Consider the following 21,567-nt stretch of genomic DNA (forward strand, 5'->3'; position numbering starts at 1 on the left):
GTGCAAGCCCTCTCTTGTCGACTCGATTCAAACCCTCCTGATCCTCTAAGAAGTCTAGCCAAGTAAATAACGAGAATTCTATTTCCTGTTTTTAGTAATTGAAAATGCTGTTCTTTTTCGGACATCCTATAGAATTTCGAACTAGCTAATTGAAATGCGCTTTTTCGGGTATACATTTTAATTAAAAAAAATCAGCTGAATACAAAATAAATCGAAAATCAGCTGTGTCAAAAAAATAAAAATAAATTGTTAGATTATTTAGTTTAAGGTTACCATATTTAGATGAAGTTATGAATTTAATATGATGGATGTAGTTTTATTTTCTTATGTTGTGAATATTTTTAATAAGTTTTATTTATTGTTATTGTATTTTATTTATTTGTATTATTTAAATTAGACTGCCTTTAATTTAATTTTTTTTATGTTAAAAAACATTTGGGCTGGGCTTAGCAAAACACGGGCCCTATAGTATACAATTGGATCATAAGATAAAATAGAATGTCGTTTATTGAAAGACCTAAAGTGTATCCGACAGCTACTAGGTGCCGAAAACGCATTCGGTGAATATCGAACCCTGCCTGTTTCTATTAGGCGAAGTTAGCCTAGTTTCCCAGATGTCAAGTCACATTTTTAACAATTCCTCTTGGCTTTCTTGCCTGAGACTCGGAGGCATTCACGTGTTATGCAGCGACTGATCTTCAATAATTAAGCTAGCTGGAGCTATTGTATTCGGAGCAGTGGTTGCAGGAGGCAATAGAAAAGGAAAGTTTTGATGCATATATCTAATAATAGATTGCACTTTTTGACAATTTCCCTCTGATTCTTGAACTTGTTAAGGACTTGTCAGACGTTACCTTTCTAAATCCATGAACCTTGAATCAAATGACAAAAGAGCAGGTTAATTTGGATATTGACCAGGACGGGATGGATTGAGTCGACCACCAACCCCTGCGTATGTTTAGAAACGATTCGGACGTTAGTCCCGATATCATCTTCATTTGGCCAATCCTGAACTTCTCCCCTGCTAAGATATAAAAACTAAAGAACATGTTTCAAATGTATGTATCACACAGACACTCCTGCATGCATGATACAAAAACATCAACTGGACAGTGATTTCTCTCTCTTAGATCCCATGTTTAACAAGATCCATTCATTTGAAAGGATATCACATGCATGCTCCCACAGAACAAATTACAATTCGACAAGCCCTGTATATATACATATATATATATTCATGATGGATACATGCAGATGTAAAAGTTAGGTTACATATAATGAAATATAAACAAAAGTTTAATGGAAAGTCCGTGTATTTTCCATCCATACACACAATAACCTAAATGCTTAATATAGACTAGCTAGAAAACACTTTATTTTTTATATATTCTATTAACTTTCCATGATTAACATATTAAAATTATCTTACGTGTAAATATCACATAATTTTACCAACAGAGGCGGAGCGAAGAGGAGCTGGTGAGTGGTGACCGGCTGCCACCCTCCAAAGTTCAAAGGCCCCCCCCCCCCCCCCCCATAAATACGACCTTCTCAAAATTAGCAAGTTACTTATTGACTTTTATTATTTAATTTCAAACTACATTTTTATACACGTGGATGACTTCTTTTTTACCCCAGCATATCCACCCCCTCCTCCACACAATAAAAAATTCCTACCTTCACCAGTCATTGCAGCAACTAAACAAATAAGATAGATGGCATCCACTCTCCTCTCTTAATGAGATTGTGGATTGTTGTAGATGCTTGTAAATGTAATCCAGTTAGCTGTATAGAGGCAGATTGTTTTTTCTTTTTTTTTAAAAAAAAATTGAATTTCTTTTTATTTTCTTTACTTTAAATTAAATATTTTTAGTATTTTTATAATTTTTAATATTTTAATATCAAAAATAAATTTTTTAAATAAAAAATATTTTCAAAAACAAAAACTAAAAAGTTAAAGAACGCGCTTGGGTGGTGGTTTAATCAATTCAACATAACGTCCCATCAGATGGTGATGGATGCTGCCATAAGGATCATGTTAATAATTAATATTGCTGCCAACTAGACGCGACATCTTTACAAACTGTTATATCGACGGCGTTTGAGAAAATTTTTGTTTTTGTTTTTAGTTTTTTTTAATATTAAATTAATATTTTTTAGTTTGTTTTTTTAATAGTATTAATATGATAATATTAAAATATTATTTTAATATATTTTTAAATAAAAATTATTTTAAAAAATACCTTGTACTATAATTTCTTGAAAATAAATTTTAATCGTTAAGTGTATTAGTATATTTTTTAAGATTTTATTAGTTAAGTATACTAGGGTAGGTTAAGTGCCTTTATATATTTCTTAAGATTTTACTAGTTAAGTATAATAGAATATTTTTTAACATCCCCTCGTAGGTATCCATTTAATCTAAAAGGATACATTAATTCTTGATTATTTGAAAGTCATGATAATCAACGGAATGTGCCTTCAATGATTTACATTGATGTGCATTTTTATTTATATGAGGTAGCTAGAATGTTAGAAACTAAAGTTTTTTAGTATTTGAATGTGAATTTATCATAACTAGATGAAAATTTAAATTAGATAGATTATGCTAATATTGTTTTTGAGTAGTAGAACATGTTTGAGCCTAAAAAAATTTGATTGCACTAGACTAGAGCAGTGGCTTAAAATAACGATAATAAAAGATTCAATTGTTGGACTAGACTTAAATTTTTTCAGGTAATTTTACATATAGTTTTCCTCATAGAAACACTATGTCGCTCATCGGGTCATTGGATTTCCTAAAATTAGACCTAAAAGTTGTTATTTGAGTTAATTTTGTTATTTTTTCTAGGTATATTTTTGGATTTTGTTTTAATTTTTTTTATACTTTTGGGTTCGTATTTATTTTCTAGTAGATGTAGAGTTTTTAAGTCTATTTTAAAAGTATTGTAAAACTTTAAGAACAACAAACTTTATTACCTTTATTTTTTAAAGAAATAAATTACGAATGTAGAGTTAACACCCAAATTCTTCCTTATCTTCTTTATCTTCAACACTTGCAACATTTGAATTCTGCCGATAAACCATTACTACCGTGCTTGAATGTTTTAGTACTCTATTGTAATGTACTGTGTATTGATAAACCTGCAACTGTAAATGCATATAATGGAGAACAATTATATGGTTTTGGTATTAAGAAAACCAAGATCATTCTATTCCAAACGCATATTTTCTTTCCCAATATTTTCCTTCCATTCCCGCAACAGCCATTTAATTATTGATGCAGTGAGTTTATGGTTCACTGAACCATTAGATACAAAACAAGAATTTTCCAAATCCAAATTGCAAGCGGCTTTCACAGTATCAAGCTATCGCCAACCAGCCAAGCTTAATAGTTCTGAGAGAGTTGCGCATGCATTATTTTCTTCGCCTGGCGAAAACTTCAAAGTTTAAGAAATAAATGAGTGCACCATTTTCTCCGGATATCTCTGGTGCAATTACTCCTTGATCAGAGCATAAATCTCTGAACTGTAAATTATGCTTGAATCAATCAATTAAAATAATGAACATCCTAAACCAAAATAGAAAATAAATAACTATATGAAACCTGCGATTGAATTGAAATCAGGACTCCTTACAGAGAGGTTTTTCAGACAAAATCAGAAATGACAACTCTGGATGGATTATGATCAAAACCAGAATCTGTCACTCTCCTCCTTGCTTTCTTCTGCACAGAAGCATATGAATGTCGAGGAGCAGTCGGGCAGGTACAGAGTGATGATCGGCCTCCTTCACCGCAATCCAGGACAAGCTCAAAAGGCCCCAGGTCCTGAAGACCAAAAACAGCATAAAGACCATTGCTGATTTAGGATGATTTGTCTCCTAGTTTTTTTGCTAATTGAGGTTGATCAGAGCCTCTCGCTTTCAGCCATGATTGGGCTAATGCCTACATTTATTTGCGCTATCCATGACCTTACAGTTTTAAGGCTTTAAACGGCTATTCGATACTATCCACAATTGAAGTTGACGAAGATGATCCAGTACTTTACTATGTCCGATTATTCGAGATTCAATCGTCCAGTAGGGTCGACACCGCCTGCAAGAATTCAAGAATATGAAGTCATCCTCATTCACGACTCCGTTTGTGCATCAGCACCACTTGCTTGACGCTATCTTTGTGCTTGATATTCTTTGCCGCTTGGTAGCAAAAACCCTCCTGGTCAACAGAGGGAGAACTTAAGGTAGCCCCACCATCTTCAAAATTGATTCGAAAATGAGAGTTCACTAGGATAGTGACAAACACCACCGTAATTCGGGATCAGACCTGCACTCGTATCACCGTGGGGATCTGTGTGTCTGGACTTGATGATAGGAAAATGTTAAGCGGGAATGGATGACCTTTTCTAGCGTCTCCTGCATAGTCGGCTCCCCTCATGTTTGTGGCAGTAAACTTTCCACGGGTTCGTATTCTAGTTTCATGTTGGTAATCAAAACAGGTTGGAACAGAAACTCACCTGACCCATAATTTGGATGCAAACACATGGTTTGCTCCCTATATATGCAAGCTTTCATTTCCAGAGCATTTTATTTTTAAAAATATCCATATATCAGGTAATGTTCCCCCCCCCCCCCCCCTAAATTAATACCATGTATTATTATATATTTATTTTGTATAAAATTTATAAGTGGTAATTAAGAGTTTAGAACCTATTAAACTCTAGTAGTGGACTAGACACGTCTACGACTATATATATATGAATGAAAAAAATAAAATAATGTTAAAAAATCTTTATTCTAACTCCATTACGATAAGTAATGTGTCTTTTATTAACACACAAAAATACATTAACATTATGTTTAATATAAACTAGAAGACTCTCTTTAACAAAGTAAGTTATTATTTAGTAATTGTCTAAACATTTAATTAATCATGACACAAAATACATATCTTATTAATTTTTATTGTGATTATATGCGTTTCCATATTTATTTTATTCTATCGATCATTTGACAGCAGAGCCACTTCTTACTATGTTGAATTGTATTGATACTGAATTTCATAGCTATGTATAGAGAGACAAATTGACATCCTCATTAGTCTTGCTTGGTTTTTAATTTTTATGATGAGAGTACTGTCTCGGCATAAAATTGCACGACAAACCCTAAATCTCCCATCTTTGTTTTCATGGCTGCCGAATTCATGAGAATATGTCTTAGGGGATTGCTCATATTCCCCTTCCCTGAAATCTGCTTTTATTGCTGCCAACTTCTTAACTCAGTTCAGTAATTTACTAGTCCGAGATCATCGCTTCACGGCGGGCTCGAAAAAAATCTTAGTGTTAAAAATAAATACCAAGAGTGATGGTGTGTTTTTTAAAAACAAGAAAAAGTTGTGATTTGGATAGTAAATTCGGTTGGGTGAAATTAAAAAAAAATTAAATATCTTACAAAAAGAAATAGAAAAAACTGAATTCAAAAGAAAAAACATCAAATCTTAAATCAAAACAAAATAAAAGGAAAAATAACTTTTTAATATTAGAAAACATAATTGAAAAAAAAATCAATTTGATAAATTTGATAGTACACAAATTAAGAGGGAACAATATCCTGAGATCATGAAATTTACCCTGTATACAATATCAAAGTATATGGCCCAGTTATCTTTGATTAACTTTAAAAAGTAAAATCAAATCGATGGTGATAGATTAACTAGCATATCAATCAATCAGCAGTACAATTATTTACTAGCTTCCGTCCTCGGCAAAGCTTCTTTAGTATTTAGGATTTATAGAGTATTTTCTGCCAGGATTTTTTTTGTTAAAATAAATTTATGGAAGCAAATTCAAGGTAATTCTAGATATCCACTCGAAGTCACTGGTATTAACATGGAAGGTGATGTAGACCAAGCACTAGTAGATAGTTATTAGAACTGAAGTTTGCCCAAACACAGGCTTTAGAAAGCCTAAGAACATGTGAGCTGAGGTCATGCAGTTTCACTCAGAAATGGTTTACAAGCGCTGTCATCACAGAAATCATTTTGAATTTTTTTTATCATTTATCGAAACTATCTGTTCGTTCCAATGGAGCTTTACACATTGTGCTCGGTAGCCCTGTAGGGCTACATTTATTTTTATGATGTGTTTTGCGTTTTGTCTCAATTATTAATTTAGAAATATTTGATTAATAGTTTTATATGAATCCATTAAAAAGTCTCTTTTTTTATCCTCCTGTACACTTACTGAAACCAAAGTTGCTCGATCCTATAATGCTACTTGACTATCGTGGAAAGATTGTTGTTCTCATCAAGGATGACTCTAGCTATTATTACCTTTTGTCTCTAAGCTAAAAACACTTTCCTCATTTTTCAGCTCTCCTGTTCATAAAGTTGCCTGTGGGGCACGGTCAGTGTTTTATAGCCAACAGGCAACAGAATTTTTCCAAACGAGCTAAGAAAACACATCTAATGATTGTGATATACTATAATTTTTTATGGCTTACTCTGAAAACACACAACTTGATCAGTATTTTTGGCAACTTAATTAGCCATCCACGGCAGAAATTTCCAGGAAGCGGTGTAGATCATACGGCCTGAATGTGATTAATAGTAGTGTTACCTGGCATGAGTAAAACCAGGCTCTTAGGAGCTCCATGGCACCAGAACTGTGAAAAGGTTTAGATTTTAGCCATGCCTATGATGTTTACTGCGAAAGCAAATCATGGCAAAGTTTACGATAAAAGAAAATGCAGAATCAAGATACTTATTAAATATAATCACAATTCATTATTGTTCATCTGATAAGAACTTTCAGAAATTAAAATACCCCACCCTGAGGTCGACCAAGGAAAAAGCAAAAGGATAATTCAGCATATTGTACCCCGATAAGAAAAGATCTTCTTCTTTGTCAGTTTGTCCTTGAACTCATTAAACTCCGACATGATGTTGTTCTTCTCAGTCCCCGCTTTTGCATTTGAAGTCTTTCCACGAAGTAACTAGTAGAGTATCATAGGAGTATTAACAGTTAGTAATATTAAAACAATATAGAAATTGCATGCGTGTAAACATGTCAAATTCGAAAGGCACATATAAGGGCCATCTATTACAGCTAATGCCATTAAAATGCACCTGCAAATACAGGTCTATCAGATTTGTGACAGATAAGATTTTGCAACGCTGCTAAAGATATAATGATCAATGTGAAATCATGTAAAAAAATAAATAAATTATCAACCTCATACCCAAACAAGTACATGGCTTATACAGAAACATATGCTCATAAGGTCCAGGACCCATTGTCCATTTGGCCACATTATTTGATCTTGACAAGGAATGGCCAACCCGAATCTTGGAACTATCTCTGTGGTTCTCTCGAGCCACCTTCATCTGAGATCATTGGAGCTTCCAGGTTGGATTTGACATCTTATTCATAAACAGTTCGACTTGTAATTATGAAATGCAACTCCTATCCTAGCCCCTCATAACAACCAAAGTGATTGAAACTGAGGTTTTCTCAAGAGAGAAGAAAGATGAAGGTAAACTCTAATATACTCGTGAAAATGAAAGTATTAATCTTTCTCAATGCTTCTTGATCTAATTGCCGAATCCCACTTTATTGCAGTTACTAGGTTGGATGCACCGTAAGCTTCGGCAAAATGGTAGTGAACCACTGAAGGATTTTGCTATTGGTAGGTATCTTCCATTTTTGTTTTTCTGCAAAACATTTCCTATTTCCAATAGGCATGAACATAGAAATGATGACCATTAGATTTTTGAGAGGGTAGAAGATTATCCATGTAGAGGAAGAGGCCAAATGTAGGTGCAAAATTAATAGGTTGTCATGCATGACTCAGAGCATACACTTGCACAGAAGACAGATTCTTGGCTTTCAGGATCTTATTAATCTCCTAGCAAAGGTAGTTAACCATCATGAGAGACCTGATGTGCGATGCCACTACCAAAGGAAAACAAAAATGATGAGCATATTATAATAGAATTATTTCCAGACTTTCGGAAAAGGCGATAGCTTTCCATGCTGCGTGCTATTATGACTGGAATACCATCCATAAGACCCCGAACGCAGAAAAAATGATAAATTTTGTACCTTAGTTTAGCAAAATACGGTTAAGAACCGAGGCATGGCATTCCTGCCAAAATGCACTACTAGAATCAAGTTCATTTAACGTTTTCCTTCTTTTGTGTGTGTGTGTGGCAGGCAATGCTTGCAATTGCCTTACTGGACAGCCATCACTTGATGACCACCAACACTACAGAAAACCGAACTATGGGACCAGAACATTTAGGCAGGCCCAGAAAGAGCAGCTTCGAAATTCTTTTTCTGGCTTAGAAGCAGCTCGAGTAGAAGAAGAAGAAAAAGAAGAAGAAGGAGACTACGAAGAAGAATCATCAGCTGCAATATCCGAGCTATTCCATGGTTTTCTGGCAATCGGTACCTTTGGTTCAGAGCCAGTCAACACTGACCCATCAACACCAACATTTCCCATCTCTGTCGAGAATATAACTGAGAAAGAGACTGAGGTGACAGAGAATGAACTGAAGCTCATTAATGATGAGTTGGAAAAGGTTCTGGCAGAAGATTGCTGCAATGACTCATCAGGAAGGAACAGTTATGTTAGTGCTGGAAGAAGCAGTCATGGCAGCACTATTACACTCAGTGGCAAGCCAATGGAAGGGCGAGATTCCAATGCAGTCTGTCCCCTGCAGGGATATCTCTTCGGATCATCAATTGAACTTTCAGAGACAACACCAGTGGCAAAGAAGGAACACAGGACATCACTTGGCGAGCTATTTCAGAAAACAAAAATAGCAGAGGAAAATTCTGGGATTAAATTTGAGAGAGAGGAGAAGCGCATGGAGAAGGAAGCTGATAAATCTGCCGTGAATCTCATGAAAAAGACTCTGAAGAAGAAAATGCTCAATGCTTCTTCTAGGAGCTCTACTTCAGCTGGAGGAGGAACTCTTGATTCTGCTTCAGCAGAAACAAAACTGAGCAAGGTATGTCTACAGGTATCATAACTTCTAAACTAAAATCATTATTGGAAGTATATATAATTAGTAGGCCAATTCGAGAATCCCAATTTCAAATCCCAATGGATTGCGATGGGAGGTTTGTAAGATGAGGGAATACAGATACTGTCCCTGTTGCTTTACTCGAGACCTGCTGACAATCTAATGAACTTGAAAATAAGAATTAGGCAAAAGTGACGCAATTCACCAACTCTAACAGTTTTTATCTCCCAGCCATATGTTCTTCAAAATGCTTAGAAAATTCTTGAAATGACCTCATTAAAAAAACAAACACGAAGACAGAAATACAGATCAAGTATTGCACATATAATCGTGCACCGAACATTTTATTGGACCCCGATAAAGTAGTGTGCATATTTTCAGTTTTACTGAATAAGTGCAATATCCTGAGTTGTGAAGTTCCGCTTGATGTGTGGTATGCAGATCCTACACATGTTCCACAGGAAAGTTCATCCTGAAAGCTCAACATCCACGAGGAAGGCCGGCAAGCCCCAAAAAAATGAGAATAAGAAGAGCAACAACAATGGGGGTCAGGTACTCCCGAATGAGGACATCACCATAGTTCCTCGAACCCTTTCAAGGAGGAGCACAAGACGCTTCAAGAGTCAATCTAACCCACCCCACTTCACGTTTACGGGCTGTGAATCTAACGAAAGCAGGGAATGCTGGATTAAAACAGATGCAGACTGTAAGTATCCCTGACAGAACTGCTCTTTTACAGGACCATAATTGGGTAATCAACCTTCAAGTTACATGTTCACTAAATTTATGGTCATCACAACTTGACTGTTTAGAACTCGAGTTCTGGAAAATATGGCTGGGATCAGTTTCTGACTCTTTATGATCAATGAAAACACAAACACATCTGTTCTTTGACATTACATGGGATATTCTTCTGTTTGAGATTCTACTCTAGATTCTTTTAAGTGTGACTTCTTCTATGGTCTCCATGTTCTTTTCAAGCATTGTGAAGATTGATTGTTCAGGGACATAGTGTGGATCAGCTAATTTTAGCATCAGAACGTGGCATCATATGTCTAATTTTGTGCTTGTTTTGGTGGAAACTGTAACTGTCCTAATTCAGTTTGTGTGTTTTGCTTTGCAGACCTGGTTTTGGAGCTGTGAAAGGCAAATGCAGCTGTCAAGTATGGTTTTAAAGTATCTCCTTCAATTGGAAAGAAGTAACGTTGGGTTTGAGAACATTTCCTTATAGGTGATTGTTGCTTGTAATATGTGAGTGAGATTATTATATTATGAAGAACTCGTGTGGGAAAAATAAATAAAAAGGGCAGTTCTCACAGTAACCTGCCTTTTGAGTGATTGTCATGTAATGTAAGGTATATCTGTTTGCGGTAAGCATATGGCAGTTATAATCCAAATGAATTTCGAATGTCAACCGTCATTTCTTGGGGTAAATGAGCTGCAAACGACAGATTGGCCCCAGACAAAGAGGTCACACACCAAACCGAGCCAGAAGGGTACAAGCAAGTTACACAGGAAAAGGTAGCTCAAGCTGCCAAAGCTTTTTTACACAGGAGTGACTAACAGTAACACTAAGGCTTCGTTTGGAAATGCAGCAAGTTATTCTAAGTGTGCAACAAATTAACCACTCATGTATGGTGAGATAGTGAAAGAAAACAAAACAATAAAACTGGATTTAAGCGCAGAACATATTAAACAGCACTAAATGACACGTTAAATTAACGATTGTTATTAAAAATGGCTCCATACGAAGCTTGTAAAAAAAGGCAGAAGAAGAAGAAGAAAGTCTTGCTATTGTGGGTCTAGGATATGGTCACGCAGCAGAAGAATTGAATCCACGCTAAGCTTAATCATTATTAAGACTATTCAAGGACTGTATTGCAGATGTGTTGCTTTTGGTACTGATACCAGCTATCATGTGTCTACTATTCTGTTTTGCTGTTGATAGCCTCCTGATTCGTGCACATATTTTGATTATAGATTTTTGTCTTGGAGCTCTAAGAGGCATTTGCAGCAGTCAAGCTGCTACATTTTGTCAAATCTTATCCATTTACGAGTAGTTCTACCTTTTCCAGTCTTTAATATGGGTAGTCTTCTGGGTCATTGTTGGCCGTATCCCTATAAGCCAGATTGATACATCATTTAATGTGCTAAATCTGTTTCAAGGGGAGCATATTCATGGAGGTGTCTCTACCATCTAATTGTTAAAATCATCCTTGATTGTGACTACACACATGAGCTGGGAATCATACAGGATGAAAAAGGGTAGCAGGTGAGCCTCATCCTCAACCCTGCAGAGCCTTTTTATACATGAATGACTACACAGGTGACCTATCCAAAACATTGGAGCGAATCACTCGCCAGAGTGACCAAGACAGTCGACGATATTTGTTCTCTTTTAAGTAAAATACAGAAAGAATAATTGATGACCAGGATACCGAAAGGCAAAGTATGGAGATCAGAGAAAGTTTCACAATGAGTAGAAAACATTATGCGGTGAAATTGCTTACATGTAAAACTTCGACAGAGACACCTTCATGCCCCAAGATTCGTCAGAGCACCGTAATTTTGTGAAAAACATTACCCCATGCATCATCCCAACACACACCCACGTAATAACCTTGTTATATAACGGAATACGGAGCACTACGTTGCTACTTTTCGGTGTTTTAATAATGTTATTGGCAATTCATAAAAATAAAAAGTTATATACCATTATTAGCTGTTATATTGATAAGAACAGTCTACTTACAGACTTTATTTTTTCTTATATTTCAAGTTCATTTTTTCCCCTTTCATTATAGTTATAATATGCTGTTTATATAATCTTTATCTGCTACAAATGCTATTATTATGTGTATTTAGGAAAATCTATTAGCAAATCATGTGTTATTAAAGTTCATTACGACTTAAACATAAATTCACGTACAGCAACAATGCTTATAACCCATTATTCAACATCTATGAAGTCCGCAATCGCGACCACAACAATCGTAAGCTGAAACCGTGATTTAACATTATGGTGTGATGTGATACAGTATGTATTTAATAATATGGTGTAGAGATAAAAATATTTTCTTAGCTTGGCTGAATCCTTTTGGTTTCTTGTTTTTTTTTGTACTTTGTTGTGGGTAGTTTCAGAAAGCAAGTCTTCCATATTCTTTTGCGTATTGGCGTAAGTGGATCTCCAGTTTGCATTCTCTTCATCTACATAATCTATCTTCTGGATCAATTCCTATCTAGTATCACATCCTCATTCACATAATCTTTCTAGGTCAATTCCCATCTAGTATCAGATCCTCACTGAGAACCTCTAGTTTCTACATCAGCATCAAAATGGAATTTAACCATTTCAATTACTCCCTAGTTAAGTTGGCAGTTGGCCCAAGCATCATAGGACTGAAAGGGGTTTAGGACAACAGGAAACGAGCAATTTCTTCTACTATATATTTCATAATTCAGAAAATACACAGAATGGCATAATTTTTTTTTATCCAACCATATGCTGGGAAGGCTTTCAAGTAAAACCTAGATGAATTTGCCATATTTTTTCTAGTTAATTTAGGATTTTTTTCCTATTTAGTTACTCTTATTATTATTTTTTAAAAAAACTTTGTTAATAATGTTTTTAAGAGCTGAGTAATAAAATTCTAAATTGAATTTTTTGTATGGTAACCCATCAGGCATAATTTTGTGTTGTAATATTCAGTTTTGATCATAAAAAAAAAATTGAGTGATAAAATTCTGAATTGAAATTATTGTATGGTGTAACCATATTAGGCATAATTTTGTGTTACATGTGATTGCTCTATTTCTTGTGCTGTTTCAGTTTGCATCACTTCACCAACACGTTCTAATACAAATCAATGGTGCAAAAAACAATGAAAGGAAAAAGAACAGACACAAAACCATAGCATGGAAATGTCATTAGCATGTACTGTCCATGTAGTTCACCAGCAATTCCTGAACCATGCCTCTATCTGGTATCTTCCCAGCAGCACCATATATTGGAGCTAGGCCTCCATTTATTGGACCAGGATTCTCTTTCACCTGGAAGATTTCAGGAAAAAAAAAAAAAAAAGGGACGAAAAATGAAAAATCAAACGAGTGAAACCATATCCGGAGGTCCTTCCCACTAGCACCTCCCAAAAGCAAACATAACAACCCTAAAGATGAGTAAATTACAAGAGTTACTTTGATAACTCCTTTGGTGAATACAACTTACAGTTTGTACAGATTCCTTCAAATCCCGGAGGAAGTCCTCAACAACGGGTGCATGTTGAAGGGTAATGCAGATATGAATGCTGATTCAACCACATGAATAATTGTAATCAGTGTATAAAAATATGCTCATAATTGCATGCTCAGAAGCAATTCATGAGACTGAAATACAGCAGGGAATAAACTACTTATACCAGCCACTGCAAACAATTAGAATAATAATATTAAATCGAATGCCTCACATCAATGAACAATAGCTTGGCGCCAGAGGTGGCTATCTTCTAACAAGAATAATGAGGACATGGGAGAACCAAGCATAAATGCCCTATATAAACACAGTTCTCCTTCAAAAACAAAAGCCTACCTGTTGGGTCTTTGCAATGCATTCAAATGCCAGCCTTTGGATGACATGATATCATTGACTTCAAATATGTCTAGATCATTAGATCCAAATGCCACAATTGTCATGTCTGGCCTTCCAATGATAAATAACTCTGGTATTTCTTTAATCCTGTAAAAAGAATGAATCATTCTCAATTGTTCAACGAATTTACAACCCAAGAAAATAGGAAAATGAAGTTAAAAACAACACAGACCCTTTCTGTATTCTCTTTGATACTTCCATTATTGCTTTAGTGTTTTCCAGGTACCCTACAGGATGTAATGAAACATCAGGTTAAACAGAAGCATTCAATGGAACATCTGGATAGGCAGTAGGGGAAAACAACATGATAGTACCTTCTAGCCCCAGAGCCATCAACGCCGCCCAAGCCCCAGCAATCAAACCTCCAGGCCTGCTTCCAGCAATAGTAGGAGAGACATAGAGCCCACCTGACCACTCAGTCACTGCAACAACAACACAATGAAAACACAATTAGAATACCAGAAGCACAGGCTTCAAACAGCCAACTAGAAAAGCCTAATGTATAAAACTTGTTATTAAGATAAACTGCCTCTTTTCCGTGTTGATAATGCTTATGAATGCCCAGGAAATTTACTAAAGTAGGTCTTGAAAATCATCCAAAAAATAAGGCCTCCTTTGTTTGATAATCTATTTGATAAATAGTAAAACTTACCAGCAACAAATTGATGCTGTTGGGAAACAGCCGAGCGTACAAATTATCAGTAGCATGCCCCCCAAGATGTCATCACAAGAAACTCATATCAGAAAAAAAATCAAGAATTTAAAACAAAAGAACCACCAATAAAAAACATGAAATCCACAAGTCAAGTAACACATTTGATATGGATCTCGATTATTAACAATGTGAGTGATGCAAGATTTCTGCAATTTGAATCACTGATGATGAAAAAAGGAACAAATAATTAACTATGTGAGCTACACAAGAGATCCACAAGTCAAGGAACTGAACACTAGTTCTGAAATGCCAGGCAGCGTGGTGAGAACTAAAAGCACCAGTATATTATCTTTCATCAACATTTGTACAGCCAGTTCAGGATCCAAATTTGAAATAGAGAGACATACATCACTCATAGTTTTTACCTTTCTAATATCATGATTTCTGTATAGAGTTACAGATAAAACTATAGTTTTTACCTTTCTAATATCATGATTTCTGTATAGAACTACACTTGTTCCTTTTGGTGCCAGTCCATATTTATGCACATCCGCTGATATTGAGGTTACTCCTTTAACAGAAAAATCAAAAGGTGGAATCGGGTACCTGAAATGGGAAGAAAACCTGAACTTGCGGAAAAGCCAGAGCAAAAAAATGAGAGAGCAACTGACAGTCTGATATTTCATACCGTGTACCAAAATCTATAAAGCACACAACAGACAGATGTAGAATAATAACAGAGCCAGTTACAACTATCATTGAAGTTCAACAATGGTCATATGTTGTCCTGGTGGAAGCATAGTGGAACCTTGGACTGGACCCTTTGCATAGACCTAGAAAGAAAAGGAAGTTCAAGGTAGAATAAGGGCTCTAAACCCCTTAACCAAGACCCCATAGCGCTGCCCATGGTGATGGGGTCTCACCATAGACATACATTCTTTGTTGAGCACCATCTACCATGAACAGAGTGCCTCATGGTCCCCTGAGTGTCAGATTTTGAGAAATGATCTTTGTTGAGCACCATCTACCATGAACAGAGTGCCTCATGGTCCCCTGAGTGTCAGATTTTGAGAAATGATTTAAACTAGGGCAACACTGTTCAATATACACCATTTATTGCATTTCCCTGTCCAATTTCCAACAGGAAAGATAACTCTTTTTTTCTTGCAGGAAACTAACATCCTTCTCGTGGACCTACATAACTTAGAGCTTAATTATGACCTCAATATAGACTAGTCTTCGATCAATTGCACTCTCTTGGGTCAAGTAATTAGTGTTATGGGCATTAATATAAAACCATTCTTGGGAATTCACCTAAGCTTTTGAGTTGAAATGATTTTTCGACAACTAAGAGACAAGGCTACAATCTTCTTTCTTGCCAAACCAGTTAATTTTGTAAATTGTCTGCAATCTTATTTCTCTCTTATCAACTATGCCTTAAGGAGAAAAAAAGCCCCACAGCCAAAATGCTATCCAAGAATTTCACAATCAAGCTTTAGCCCCAAATAGTTATTATTCAAGCATTAGAATAACTTCTGGTAGTGTACATTTCACAGAAATATAAAAAGGGCCACAAATTTGTGATATTTGCAGACTCTGTATAAACAAAGAGGCATTTGTAAGAGTTTCAGGGATAATGGCAAAAATGGCAAACAAACCAGTAATCACTGAGGAAAAAACAGTTGCTTGGGAAAAAGATATACCCTAGCTTACAAGCGAAAGGCAATACAAAGCCACCAAGACAAAGGTCAACATGGAAACATATTCCATAGCTATATGCCAATTCACCAAGCTCCTACAAAATCAATTTTGATATTTTGGGAATTAAATGATACTGAACATTGATAAATATGAATAAATTGAGAAATGAGAAGGTAGTGGGTGTGTAGATCACTCACCTCAATAGGATCAATGATGCCATGAGGAAACCCAGGTGCAGATCCAACAATCTGCAGTATCATGGTATCAATATTAGGCCTACTGGTAAGTAAATCTTATGTTAGAGCATTTAATATGATGACAACATCAACACTGGAGCTTTTTCTTAGGGCAAGAGCTCAAGGTGTTGAATGACAAAATGAAACAGAAGGGTTTACAAATGTGTACCAAAACAGTGTTCTTGTTAATCTGCTGTCTTATTGCTTTGACATCAGCTTGAAAATTTTTATTGACTGGAACACGCCGCAGCTTGATGTTGAAATATTGTGCTGCCTTGTCATATGCTGAGTGTGCAGATTCAGGTATGATCCTGTGCTTGGGAAGAAAATCACTCACATTAACAACTTGCAGACCAGGAATTAATAAAAAAAAACAAGGTGTTTGAAATTGGCCTACATTTCTGGTCTTTTGATTCCCTTCTTAGCTTTCATATAGTCACGGGATGATTTCACGGCCAATAATATACTTTCAGTTCCTCCTGAAGTCATGTTACCGCATATTTCTCCTCCGGAAGATTTGTTTTTGCTGCCAAGTAGTGCTGCCGTCATAGCTACCACTTCTGCCTCACATTGTGCTATGGTTTGGAACACGTCCATATGCAGTGGATTAGTATGTGCAAACCTGAAAATGAATTCCAATTAAGCTTCACTAACACATTTATGAGGATGTGTACATGGGAGGAACAGGAAGACCTACACTAATCATCATATGGAAAACCAATATATGAGGGTAAAATCCTTTATTGGACAGCACATAATGTCATAACCATGATGTTTTCAACAGATATTACAATCCCAACCAAATTTAGTGCGTCTAGGGATGAAATGCAAAGAACTAAGCGCATCGTAGGAACCACATTAAAGCATAAGACAAAACTGCGAGGATGAAATAATTTTCTTATGAAGGTGTCAGTGTTAACTACAAACCTGACTAAACTTAATGTCAAAAATGTCATTTTTTGAAAGATCTCTCAAATGCCCGTCTTTCCTTTTTGACATTAACAAAAAAGAACCTGTTCAGTTTCTACAAACACAAATGACAGATATATTCCAGGTTCAACAAATAACATAGTTTTTGATAGTTCAGAGTAAATATGTGTAAGATCAAATTAATAACTACTAAAGATTCAATGTTTCTAAATAGTTTTTAGAAAATAAAATGATCCAAGCAATTATGACTACCTGTAATGCCCACTTCTGCAAGGACACATATCCACAGACAACGCATAACAGATGTCTTCAAATGACCACCAGTGTTCTATGATTAACAGACGTGACAAGAATTTCTTTTCTGAATGAGTAAGCTTAACAATACTATAGAAGTTAGCTCCTCCATTAATTTCCGTGGTCATCATGAGTATGACAAGTACTGAAGGTTGCACTAAACATTCAATACAAACTTCAGGTTTATTAAAACACACAGCATCCAAAATTTTAGTAAATACTATTCAAACTATACCTCAAAGAAAAGACAAGTAACTTGTAATAAAACTTCACACTGACAATAAATAAATAACTAAATAGAGCACTACATGTTCCGTATCTTACTAACATTGAGCATGCCTCATTTATCAGAGAAAAATGTCCTTCAGATTCACTCCCTCCAATGTAGCTGGACAACAAAAAAACAGGTAAAAAAAAAACACAGTAACTTGCTAAACTCGGATAGAGCAGAGAACCATCTCAATACGAAAGCACAATTTTTTTTGTCTTAATATGTGCGGTATTAATAGCAAACATACACGGTACCAGAACATTTTCCTTGCCAAACCACATCATTACTTTTCTCCTGTTTCAATTTCTCTATCACTGCTGCTCCTAAACCTTCCTTTGGTAGCTCCGATCTCCAGCCATCTCTTTTAGATTTACTTCCAGACTGCAACTTCTCCACGACCTGCATGTTCAACAAACCAAGTCCTTTTCCAGATGAAAAATCAACACGATGAAAGAGTTAAAAAATACCATGGTTCTACACCAAAAGGCTTGACAAGCAGAAATAAAAGATCAAAGAAGGGCACATGGTGGCCCTGAGATCGCTTTAAGTTGATTAAGAAGAGGAAATAGAGCTCATAACCTGCTCTAATTAGACTTAAAACTCCCTGATTGTCTTTCTAGCATTAAGAAGGCACTGCTATTGAGAAGTCAATATACAGACTCTTACGGCTTCTAAGTGATTAATGTCATAAAGATACGACATTAAAAAGCATTTTTTAAAAATTTATATTTTTTTTATATTTTTTTATTTCAAATTAATTTTTTTTATGTGTTTGTATTTGAGATAGATTTTATGGTTACGATTTTAAAAAAATAAGTTTAAAAAAAATACGATTAGTTATGGTTAGTTAAATTTAGATACATGTTTGGTAAAAATTATGGTTGAAGTTTATGCATAGCAAAAAACATGTATAGAATGTTTGGTGGAAATGTGGTTGCAGTTGCTTTTCAAAATGTTTTTTACTTAAAAACACATCAAATAATATTTTTTTTATTTTTAAAAATTATTTTTCATATCAGCACATCAAAATGATCTGAAAACACTAAAAATATATCAATTTAAAGCAAATAAAAAAAATTCAAATTTTTTCAAAAGCGTTTTTGAAACGCAAAAAAAAACAGGGTTTCACGGAACTAAGTTAAAAAAACATGTAAAAACTGTTGCATAAAAACTACGTTTAAGACTCAATTTTTTAATGGGCTCTGCAGTACAAAACACAGTTTGGTTTGTTACCAAACACCTTGCTGTGTTTGTTTCACTGCAGAAACTGGAGAAAAACAAACGCAGCCCATCCAACAAAATAACTTACAACCTGTTGTAATTGTGGTAACGGTTGCAGTTCAAAATACTTTTCGTTTAGAAATACATCAAAATGATGTTTTTTATTTTTAAAAAATTATTTTTGAGATTAGCATATTAAAACAATCTAAAAATATAAAAAATAAATTTAACAAAAAAAATATTTAAAATTTAAGAAACATAATTATTTTAATGTGCTGATATAAAAATAATTTTTTAAAAAGAATTTAACATTTCTAAACTAAAATCCTTCGAACCAGCACCTTAAACCACTACGCTATAATCCCGCCCTTAGTATCCTACCGACTTTTTGGGTAGTATCCTCATTAATAAATGCAGCAAATCAAAATCTGCTTAATAGATTCTCCATTCAGCCAATTAACTTAGTAAGCCTGACCGATTCTCATGACCATCAAGAACAGCCTACACGTAACAACTACTGCAATCCACACGGTCCCAGATGAAAATTAACCAATAAGTAATCTATTCATCAACCCAGAAAGCAGAGCAGATCCCAATATTAAATTAACATTCATATTAGTTTTTCAAGGAACCAAGAAGTGTAAACCAGAAAAACAAGCATTTAATGCAACAGTTCTTTTTCTTATATTTATATAAATTTCATTCTGATCATGTTTCAATGCAACTGAAAAACACCCCTTTTAATGTTTCCCCTGCATGATTCAAAATTCCCATTTTCATAGTTATCTCAAGATAAAAATAAAAATGACCCCACAAAATCAGACATAAAAGAATACAAACAAAACCCATCATTTAATGAAATAAAAGAAAATCATCTTTCTCACCTTCTGTTTCTCTGCTTCTATATAACCCTTGACACCAGGCACCATCCTTTTTTTTCAAATTAAAAAACAAAAAGAAAACAAAAAAGACATCATGTGAAAATTATTAAAACGATCCCCTTTCAGAAATTAACATACAATCGATTAATCTCTTACTTGATGGAGGTGATTAGAAACCCTAAAATGGTGGGTTTGAGACCATTATCGTGAACAAGAAGACATAATGATTGAAGAATTCGGGCAGTAAAAAGAGTGAGAAGAGGAGCAAGAAGCAAAGCTAGAGGCTCATAATTTGATAAAAAAGAATTAGCAAAAGCTCTAAAATCAATCAAAGAAGAAATAATACGATCCATCATCGTAGTTGTTAGTGCTGATGAAGATGATGGATAGATAGTATTAAGAAGGCGATAGAACCACTGAGAAATGCGTGTAAGAGTCAATAAAACGTCTGTCCTCCTTTTATAGAGAGATTAAGACACGGCACTGGTCATCAAGACAGATAATTGGATAGATATCGGAATCACCCTTTTTTTTAAGTTGGTATTGCGTGCACGGTACATAATCTGTTTTGTGGAGTATCAGTGTGTATTTGCTAATATGATGCTAGGTTAAAAAAATGTTTTTTAATTGAAGATTTATTAAAGTAATATTTTTTAACTATTTTTAATTTTTAATGTAAAAATGTTAAAATCATAAAAAAAAAAAACAAAAAAAATATTAAGTAAAAAACAGTTTGAAAAAGATTTTAAAAAAGAAATTCAAAAAATAAAAAATAAACACACCCTTAATCAATTTCTTGCCAACCGCATTGATGTTCCCTCTTTCGTGCCTTACTTATTACGTCACTGGTGATTGACTTCTTGTCATTTTAGTTTGTTTTTCAACAACGTTGTTCCTTCTCCTAAAAATAAAAAAATAAAAATAAAAAAGAAAGAAAGAAGAAGAAGGCTGGCGGATACTTTGAATTTATTGTTGTATTATTGTAAAATTAGATACAATAAACATAAACAAACAAGAGACATCTATGGAGACTATTTTTAAGAATATTTCTTTAATATAAAATTATCTTATAAGATCCAATAAGTTTTCCCTCTAAAAACGAGGGTTAAAGAAACAACAACAACCAGGATAAAAAAGAAATATAAGCAAGCCTTGTAAACATAAAAAAAAAATACGATGATTTTTTTAGCATATTTTAATTATAAGAGTACATGGTATTTATAAATTGCTAACATGTAATAGTTAGAAAATAAATTAAAAATTAAAGAATTGTTATAACAGTTAAAAAAATAAAAGAGCTGTTGGGAAATTAAAGAGTTATAATTGTTTAAAAAAATTTTAAAATAAAAGAGTTGTAGTTGTTACAATAATTAAAAAAATAAAAGAGTTGTTGGGGCAATTAAAGAGTTGTAGTTGTTTAAAAAACTTTTAAAATAAAAGAGTTGTTACAACAGTTAAAAAAATAAAAAAGCTGTTGGGGAATTAAAGAGTTATAGTTGTTTAAAAAACTTTTAAAATAAAAATATTGTTAAGATTTTGTGACGGTTAGAAAATTAATTCTAAAAAGAGACGTGATGTTTTACCATGCCTCCACTATTTTTAATTTAGAAAATTATCATGGGTCCCACACAACCATAAACACATCATAATTCTTAAATTTAAAGTGTTTTGGGTCTGACACCATAAATACAAGTTTTTTAGATGTGGC

At 34.4% G+C, this 21,567-nt stretch overlaps 2 protein-coding genes and 1 long non-coding RNA gene across 6 annotated transcripts; 1 reads left to right on the forward strand and 2 right to left on the reverse strand.

Annotated features, from left to right (window-relative positions):
• Positions 1-3,163: 3,163 nt before the first annotated feature.
• Positions 3,164-4,600, reverse strand: LOC112326903 (uncharacterized). Its single transcript, XR_002980918.2, has 2 exons — positions 3,639-4,600; positions 3,164-3,528 (listed from the first exon to the last, which is right to left on the reverse strand). It is a non-coding gene; the product is annotated as an uncharacterized LOC112326903 (long non-coding RNA).
• Positions 4,601-7,397: 2,797 nt separating this feature from the next.
• Positions 7,398-10,439, forward strand: LOC7496563 (protein LAZY 1). 2 transcript variants are annotated; one of them, XM_002303739.4, is made up of 5 exons: positions 7,398-7,530; positions 7,617-7,683; positions 8,211-9,022; positions 9,467-9,731; positions 10,149-10,439. In XM_002303739.4, the coding sequence occupies exons 1-5, from the start codon at positions 7,525-7,527 to the stop codon at positions 10,166-10,168; spliced, it is 1,170 nt and encodes a 389-aa protein (XP_002303775.2). In that variant the 5' UTR covers positions 7,398-7,524; the 3' UTR covers positions 10,169-10,439. The 2 variants fall into 2 exon arrangements, with proteins under 2 accessions (XP_002303775.2, XP_024453956.1); XM_024598188.2 differs by having other exon boundaries at positions 8,211-9,010.
• A 2,315-nt stretch (positions 10,440-12,754) lies between these two features.
• On the reverse strand, positions 12,755-20,308 carry LOC7481207 (sphingosine-1-phosphate lyase). Of its 3 annotated transcripts, none has more exons than XM_052451366.1 (15): positions 20,016-20,308; positions 19,863-19,908; positions 18,005-18,156; positions 17,815-17,874; positions 16,660-16,884; positions 16,432-16,573; positions 16,224-16,274; positions 16,029-16,120; positions 14,751-14,931; positions 14,323-14,338; positions 13,985-14,092; positions 13,843-13,897; positions 13,611-13,757; positions 13,251-13,329; positions 12,755-13,075 (listed from the first exon to the last, which is right to left on the reverse strand). In XM_052451366.1, the coding sequence occupies exons 1-15, from the start codon at positions 20,213-20,215 to the stop codon at positions 12,953-12,955; spliced, it is 1,677 nt and encodes a 558-aa protein (XP_052307326.1). In that variant the 5' UTR covers positions 20,216-20,308; the 3' UTR covers positions 12,755-12,952. The 3 variants fall into 3 exon arrangements, with proteins under 3 accessions (XP_052307326.1, XP_052307327.1, XP_052307328.1); XM_052451367.1 differs by having other exon boundaries at positions 14,805-14,931; positions 20,016-20,307; XM_052451368.1 differs by lacking the exons at positions 19,863-19,908; positions 20,016-20,308 and having other exon boundaries at positions 18,012-18,154.
• Positions 20,309-21,567: the final 1,259 nt, after the last annotated feature.

Source organism: Populus trichocarpa, chromosome 3 (genome assembly GCF_000002775.5).
Source record: "Populus trichocarpa isolate Nisqually-1 chromosome 3, P.trichocarpa_v4.1, whole genome shotgun sequence".
Lineage (NCBI taxonomy): Eukaryota > Viridiplantae > Streptophyta > Magnoliopsida > Malpighiales > Salicaceae > Populus > Populus trichocarpa.